This window comes from Homarus americanus, unplaced genomic scaffold (assembly GCF_018991925.1).
Source record: "Homarus americanus isolate GMGI-L3 unplaced genomic scaffold, GMGI_Hamer_2.0 scaffold21277, whole genome shotgun sequence".
NCBI lineage: Eukaryota > Metazoa > Arthropoda > Malacostraca > Decapoda > Nephropidae > Homarus > Homarus americanus.
In genome coordinates this window covers 1-7,274 of record NW_024745454.1, presented here as the reverse complement: position 1 = coordinate 7,274, position 7,274 = coordinate 1, and the positions used below count along the sequence as shown (strand labels likewise).

At 56.5% G+C, this 7,274-nt stretch overlaps 4 protein-coding genes across 4 annotated transcripts; 1 reads left to right on the top strand and 3 right to left on the bottom strand.

The window, feature by feature from the left end:
- Nucleotides 1–401: 401 nt before the first annotated feature.
- Nucleotides 402–878, bottom strand: LOC121878697 (skin secretory protein xP2-like). The gene has a single exon (XM_042385048.1). The coding sequence runs from the start codon at nt 876–878 to the stop codon at nt 402–404; it is 477 nt and encodes a 158-aa protein (XP_042240982.1).
- Nucleotides 879–1,702: 824 nt separating this feature from the next.
- LOC121878695 (translation initiation factor IF-2-like) lies at nt 1,703–2,644 on the top strand. Its single transcript, XM_042385047.1, has 2 exons — nt 1,703–1,847; nt 2,136–2,644. The coding sequence occupies exons 1-2, from the start codon at nt 1,703–1,705 to the stop codon at nt 2,642–2,644; spliced, it is 654 nt and encodes a 217-aa protein (XP_042240981.1).
- A 906-nt stretch (nt 2,645–3,550) lies between these two features.
- Nucleotides 3,551–4,027, bottom strand: LOC121878694 (skin secretory protein xP2-like). The gene has a single exon (XM_042385046.1). It carries the CDS (start codon nt 4,025–4,027, stop codon nt 3,551–3,553), a length of 477 nt encoding a protein of 158 aa, XP_042240980.1.
- A 2,715-nt stretch (nt 4,028–6,742) lies between these two features.
- On the bottom strand, nt 6,743–7,219 carry LOC121878693 (skin secretory protein xP2-like). The gene has a single exon (XM_042385045.1). The coding sequence runs from the start codon at nt 7,217–7,219 to the stop codon at nt 6,743–6,745; it is 477 nt and encodes a 158-aa protein (XP_042240979.1).
- Nucleotides 7,220–7,274: the final 55 nt, after the last annotated feature.

The window sequence follows — 7,274 nt, the reverse complement described above, 5'->3', positions numbered from 1 at the left end:
GTGGTGGTGCCCCCAGGGACCCTCCCTGGGGCGATGGCACCCCAAGGGGCCCTGCTATGGGCAATGGGGCCCCCAGGGGCCGTCACAAAGCGACGGCACTCCCAGGGGCTTGATCGTGATGTCGTTGATATTCATACGTCCAGCAATCCCTTACTTAACTGTGATTGGCGGATTAAAATAAGAATGCACCAAATTACAGCCAATAGGAGAACAGACCAGCCAGTCAGCACAACACCCCAACTTATGTTTTCCTGTTGGATATGTATTCACCTTTTCTTGCTCAGGATGTGATAACACAGGAAATGCGATGGGTGGTGTATTTATTTAACTTCATATCTCTCAGAGTTCTAAATAGTGAAAACTATCTGCTGCCAGGGGACCTCCCAGAGGCAAATGCGCACCTAGAGGTCCTCCTTAAGGTCAGCAGTGCCACCAGAGTCTCTACCAGGGACGGTGGCTTCGCCAGGGGACCTTCCAGTGGTGGTGTCTCCAGAGGTCATTCTAAGGAATGCAGGGTCCCTCCTAGAGGCTATGGCACCGCCAGGCGTTCTTCCAGGAGCGGTGGCGTCACCAGGGGCCCTCCCAGGCGAATCTGCTCCCCCAGGGGCCCTCCCAAGGGCAGCTCCTCCCTTCGCGACCGTTACAGTGGCAGGAAAGCCTCCAGGGGTTCTCCCTGGGGCCTCAGCGACCCTAGGAAATCTCCCAGGGGCGTTAGTGCCACCAGAGGCCTTTCCAGGGGCGGTGGCGCCCCCAGGGACCCTCCCTAGTGTGGTGGCACCGAAAGGGGCCCAGCCGGGGGCGATGGCTCCCTCAGGGGCTGGCCCAGAGCGATGGCACTCCCAGGGGCTTGATCGTGATGTCGTACATATTGCATACATCCAGCAATCCCTTACTTAACTGTGATTGGCGGATTTAAAGAAAATCAAATTAAGGTTTAAGAGAGAATAGACCAGCCAGTCAGCAACATCAATTCCCCAACTGGCGTTTTCCTGTTGATATTTATTTTATTCACCATTTCATTGTCTGCATGTGATCACACTGAAATGACGGTGGGTTGGCTGATGAAGGCCATCTCCCAAGGAGTATAACAGTGTAAAACCATCTAGTCACCAGGGACTTGGAGCCAATGTTGTCGGAGAAAGCATCTTTCCAGATCAGCACACACCTGGGATGCTCCTCCCAGGGTGCAGCCGCCAGACATTCCCAGCTGCGGCACCCCCCAGGGTCACACCCCTAATGACAGCGGGATCTCCAAGAGGAGTGGCACATCCAGGCGTTCTCCCAGCAGCGGTGGTGCCCCAGGGACCCTCCCAGGAAGAGTTGCCCCCCCAGGGGCCCATCCAAGGGCAGCTGCTCCCTTATGGACTCTTCCAGTGGCAGAAAAGCCCCCAGGGGCCCTCCCTGGGGCCTCAGCAGTCTTAGGAGCTCTCCCAGGGGTGTTGGTGCCTCCTGGGCCTTTTCAGGGGTGGTGGTGCCCCCAGGGACCCTCCCTGGGGCGATGGCACCCCAAGGGGCCCTGCTAGGGACAATGGCGCCACCAGAGGCCGTCACAAGGCGACAGCGTTCCCAGGGGCTTGATCGTGATGTCGTTCATATTGCATACGTCCAGCAATCCCTTACTTAACTGTGATTGGTGGATTAAAATAAAAAATGCACCAAATTCTAGCCCCTGGGGCACCACCACTGCTGGGAGAACTCCTAGATGTGCCATCGCCTCTTGGAGATCCCCGCTGCTCCTAGGATGACCCCTGGGGGCACTGCCACTGGAATGTCTGCTGGCGGTGTCACCGCCCCTGGGAGAGCATCAGGTGGCAATGCTGACCTTAAGGAAGATCGCTACGAACAACGTTGGCTCTGGGAGGTCCCCTGGCGGCAGTTGGTTTTTCACTAATTAGAACTGTGAGACATATGACGTAAAATAAATACAGCGCCCATCGCATTTCCAGTATGATTGCATCCTGAACAATGAAATGGTGAATAAATATCCAACAGGAAAACATAAGTTGGGGTGTTGTGCTGACTGGCTGGTCTGTTCTCCTATTGGCTGTAATTTGGTGCTTTTTCTTTAAATCCGCCAATCACAGTTAAGTAAGGGATTGCTGGATGTATGCAATATGTACGACATCACGATCAAGCCCCTGGGAGTGCCATCGCTCTGGGCCAGCCCCTGAGGTGCCATCGCCGCCCGGCTGGGCCCCTTTCGGTGCCAACACACAAGGGAGGGTCCCTGGGGGCGCCGCCAGGGGACCTTCCAGTGGCGGTGTGTCCAGGGGTCATTCTAGGGACGGAGGGGGGCCCTCAAAGAGGCGGTGGCACCGCCAGGCGATCTTGCAGGAGCGGTGGTGCCCCCAGGGGCCCTCCCAAGAGCAGATCCTCCCTCACGGACCCTTCCAGTGGCGGCAAACCCTCCAGGGGCCCTCCCTGCGGTCTCAGCGACCCCAGGAACTCTCCCAGGGGTGTTGGTGCCTCCAGAGGCCTTTCCAGGGGCGGTGGCACCCAAAGGGGCCCAACCAGGGGCGATGGCGACCCCAGGGGCTGTCCCAAGGCGACAGCGTTCGCAGGGGCTGTCCCAGGGCGACAGCGTTTCCAGGGGCTTGATCGTGATGTTGTAAAAATTGCTACGTCCAGCAATCCGCCCACTTAACTGTGATTGGAGGATTAAAGGGAATATGCAATTACAGCCAATGAAGTGGTAGCCAGAACTACTTTTGCTTATTTTCTGTTGGATATTATTTACCATTTATTTGTTCAGGATGTGATGCTAATCGATGGGTGGTTTATTTATTTAATGTCATGTCTCTCAAAGTTCAGAGTAGTGTAAAATGTCTATCTGGGCACCTCCCAGGCTTAGCATTGCTCATAGCGATCTGCCAGTCGGCTACCTGATGCTCCCACCAGGGCAGTGGCACCCTTGAGGGACATTCAGTTGCATTTTGGTTCCTAGCCAGGTCCCAGGGTAGCACGTAGGCGTTCTCCCGTTGCCCAGAGACCCTCTCAGGAAGAGTTGTGCTCCCAGGGGCCCATCCAAGGGCAGCTGCTCCCTCATGGACTCTTCCAGTGGCGGAAAAGCCCCCAGTGACCCTCCCTGGGGTCTCAGCAGTCTTAGGAGCTCTCCCAGGGGTGTTGGTGCCTCCTGAGCCTTTTCAGGGGTGGTGGCGCCCCCAGGGACCCTCCCTGGGGCGATGGCACCCCAAGGGGCCCTGCTAGGGGCAATGGGGCCCCCAGGGGCCGTCACAGAGCGACGGCACTCCCAGGGGCTTGATCGTGATGTCGTTGATATTCATACGTCCAGCAATCCCTTACTTAACTGTGATTGGCGGATTAAAATAAGAATGCACCAAATTACAGCCAATAGGAGAACAGACCAGCCAGTCAGCACAACACCCCAACTTATGTTTTCCTGTTGGATATGTATTCACCTTTTCTTGCTCAGGATGTGATAACACAGGAAATGCGATGGGTGGTGTATTTATTTAACTTCATATCTCTCAGAGTTCTAAATAGTGAAAACTATCTGCTGCCAGGGGACCTCCCAGAGGCAAATGCGCACCTAGAGGTCCTCCTTAAGGTCAGCAGTGCCACCAGAGTCTCTACCAGGGACGGTGGCTTCGCCAGGGGACCTTCCAGTGGTGGTGTCTCCAGAGGTCATTCTAAGGAATGCAGGGTCCCTCCTAGAGGCTATGGCACCGCCAGGCGTTCTTCCAGGAGCGGTGGCGTCACCAGGGGCCCTCCCAGGCGAATCTGCTCCCCCAGGGGCCCTCCCAAGGGCAGCTCCTCCCTTCGCGACCGTTACAGTGGCAGGAAAGCCTCCAGGGGTTCTCCCTGGGGCCTCAGCGACCCTAGGAAATCTCCCAGGGGCGTTAGTGCCACCAGAGGCCTTTCCAGGGGCGGTGGCGCCCCCAGGGACCCTCCCTAGTGTGGTGGCACCGAAAGGGGCCCAGCCGGGGGCGATGGCTCCCTCAGGGGCTGGCCCAGAGCGATGGCACTCCCAGGGGCTTGATCGTGATGTCGTACATATTGCATACATCCAGCAATCCCTTACTTAACTGTGATTGGCGGATTTAAAGAAAATGCACCAAATTACAGCCAATAGGAGAACAGACCAGACAGTCAGCACAACACCCCAACTTATGTTTTCCTGTTGGATATTTATTTATTCACCATTTCATTGTTCAGGATGTGATCACACTCGAAATGTGACGGGTGGTTTATTTATTTAATGTCATATCTCTCAGAGTTCAAATTAGTGTAAAACCATCTGTCACCAGGGGACCTCCCAGAGCCAATGTTGCTCATAGCGATCTTCCTTAAGATCAGCATTGCCACCTGATGCCCTCCCAGGGGCGGTGGCGCCGCCAGGGGACATTCCAGTTGCGGTGCCCCCAGGGGTCATCCTAATGACAGCGGGATCTCCAAGAGAAGTGGCACATCCAGGCGTTCTCCCAGCAGCGGTGGTGCCCCAGGGACCCTCCCACGAAGAGTTGCCCCCCAGGGGCGCATCCAAGGGCAGCTGCTCCCTTATGGACTCTTCCAGTGGCGGAAAAGCCCCCAGGGGCCCTCCCTGGGGCCTCAGCAGTCTTAGGAGCTCTCCCAGGGGTGTTGGTGCCTCCTGGGCCTTTTCAGGGGTGGTGGCGCCCCCAGGGACCCTCCCTGGGGCGATGGCACCCCAAGGGGCCCTGCTAGGGGCAATGGCGCCACCAGGGGCCGTCAGAAAGCGACAGCGTTCCCAGGGTTTGATCGTGATATCGTTCATATTGCATACGTCCAGCAATCCCTTACTTAACTGTGATTGGTGGATTAAATTAAAAAATGCACCAAATTCTAGCCCCTGGGGCACCACCACTGCTGGGAGAACTCCTAGATGTGCCATCGCCTCTTGGAGATCTTCGCTGCTCCTAGGATGACCCCTGGGGGCACTGCCACTGGAATGTCTGCTGGCGGTGTCACCGCCCCTGGGAGATCATCAGGTGGCAATGCTGACCTTAAGGACGATCGCTATGAGCAACGTTGGCTCTGGGAGGTCCCCTGGCGGCAGTTGGTTTTCACTAATTCAGACCTGCAGGAGACATATGACTTAAATAAATATAGCGCCTATCGCATTTCCACAGAATTTGAACAATGAATGGTGAATAATGTTCAACAGGAAAATGTTGTTGTGCTGATTGAATAATTGTTTGTTGGTTGCATTTGGCATTTTCAATCGCTAATCTGTTGCGGCGATCAGCGGGATGGCAATATACGACTTCACGATCGCTTCTGGGAGTGCCATTTCCGGGTCAGCTTCCCCTGAGGGCGCGCACGCTGCCCGGCTGGGCTTTCGGTGCTACTTCCACACAAGGGAGTGGTCTCGGGGCGCCAGCCAGACCTTCCAGTGCGGTGTGTCCAGGGTCATTCTAGGGACGGAGGGGGGCCCTCAAAGAGGCGGTGGCACCGCCAGGCGATCTTGCAGGAGCGGTGGTGCCCCCAGGGGCCCTCCCAAGAGCAGATCCTCCCTCACGGACCCTTCCAGTGGCGGCAAACCCTCCAGGGGCCCTCCCTGCGGTCTCAGCGACCCCAGGAACTCTCCCAGGGGTGTTGGTGCCTCCAGAGGCCTTTCCAGGGGCGGTGGCACCCAAAGGGGCCGAACCAGGGGCGATGGCGACCCCAGGGGCTGTCCCAAGGCGACAGCGTTCGCAGGGGCTGTCCCAGGGCGACAGCGTTTCCAGGGGCTTGATCGTGATGTTGTAAAAATTGCTTACGTCCAGCAATCCCTTACTTAACTGTGATTGGAGGATTAAAAGGAAAATGCACCAAATTACAGCCAATAGGAGAACAGACCAGCCAGTCAGCACAACACCCCAACTTATGTTTTCCTGTTGGATATTTATTTATTCACCATTTCATTGTTCAGGATGTGATCACACTGGAAATGTGATGGGTGGTTTATTTATTTAATGTCATGTCTCTCAGAGTTCAAATTAGTGTAAAACCATCTGTCACCAGGGCACCTCCCAGAGCCAACGTTGCTCATAGCGATCTTCCTTAAGATCAGCATTGCCACCTGATGCTCTCCCAGGGGCAGTGGCGCCGCCAGGGGACATTCCAGTTGCGGTGCCCCCAGGGGTCATCCTAATGACAGCGGGATCTCCAAGAGGAGTGGCACATCCAGGCGTTCTCCCAGCAGCGGTGGTGCCCCAGGGGCCCTCCCAGGAAGAGTTGTGCTCCCAGGGGCCCATCCAAGGGCAGCTGCTCCCTCATGGACTCTTCCAGTGGCGGAAAAGCCCCCAGTGACCCTCCCTGGGGTCTCAGCAGTCTTAGGAGCTCTCCCAGGGGTGTTGGTGCCTCCTGGGCCTTTTCAGGGGTGGTGGCGCCCCCAGGGACCCTCCCTGGGGCGATGGCACCCCAAGGGGCCCTGCTAGGGGCAATGGGGCCCCCAGGGGCCGTCACAAAGCGACGGCACTCCCACGGGCTTGATCGTGATGTCGTTGATATTCATACGTCCAGCAATCCCTTACTTAACTGTGATTGGCGGATTAAAATAAGAATGCACCAAATTACAGCCAATAGGAGAACAGACCAGCCAGTCAGCACAACACCCCAACTTATGTTTCCCTGTTGGATATGTATTCACCTTTTCATTGCTCAGGATGTGATAACACTGGAATTGCGATGGGTGGTGTATTTATTTAACTTCATATCTCTCAGAGTTCTAAATAGTGAAAACTATCTGCTGCCAGGGGACCTCCCAGAGGCAAATGCGCACCTAGAGGTCCTCCTTAAGGTCAGCAGTGCCACCAGAGTCTCTACCAGGGACGGTGGCTTCGCCAGGGGACCTTCCAGTGGTGGTGTCTCCAGAGGTCATTCTAAGGAATGCAGGGTCCCTCCTAGAGGCTATGGCACCGCCAGGCGTTCTTCCAGGAGCGGTGGCGTCACCAGGGGCCCTCCCAGGCGAATCTGCTCCCCCAGGGGCCCTCCCAAGGGCAGCTCCTCCCTTCGCGACCGTTACAGTGGCAGGAAAGCCTCCAGGGGTTCTCCCTGGGGCCTCAGCGACCCTAGGAAATCTCCCAGGGGCGTTAGAGCCACCAGAGGCCTTTCCAGGGGCGGTGGCGCCCCCAGGGACCCTCCCTAGTGTGGTGGCACCGAAAGGGGCCCAGCCGGGGGCGATGGCTCCCTCAGGGGCTGGCCCAGAGCGATGGCACTCCCAGGGGCTTGATCGTGATGTCGTACATATTGCATACATCCAGCAATCCCTTACTTAACTGTGATTGGCGGATTTAAAGAAAATGCACCAAATT

Excerpts from the sequence above, each read along its gene's own strand:
- LOC121878694 (XM_042385046.1), bottom strand. The coding sequence starts at position 4,027 with ATGTATGCAATATGTACGACATCACGATCAAGCCCCTGGGAGTGCCAT.
- LOC121878693 (XM_042385045.1), bottom strand. The coding sequence starts at position 7,219 with ATGTATGCAATATGTACGACATCACGATCAAGCCCCTGGGAGTGCCAT.
- LOC121878697 (XM_042385048.1), bottom strand. The coding sequence starts at position 878 with ATGTATGCAATATGTACGACATCACGATCAAGCCCCTGGGAGTGCCAT.
- LOC121878695 (XM_042385047.1), top strand. The coding sequence starts at position 1,703 with ATGTGCCATCGCCTCTTGGAGATCCCCGCTGCTCCTAGGATGACCCCT. Across the intron at positions 1,848-2,135 it reads GGAAGATCGCTACGAACAAC|CCCCTGGGAGTGCCATCGCT; the intron begins GTTGGCTCTGGG and ends ATCACGATCAAG.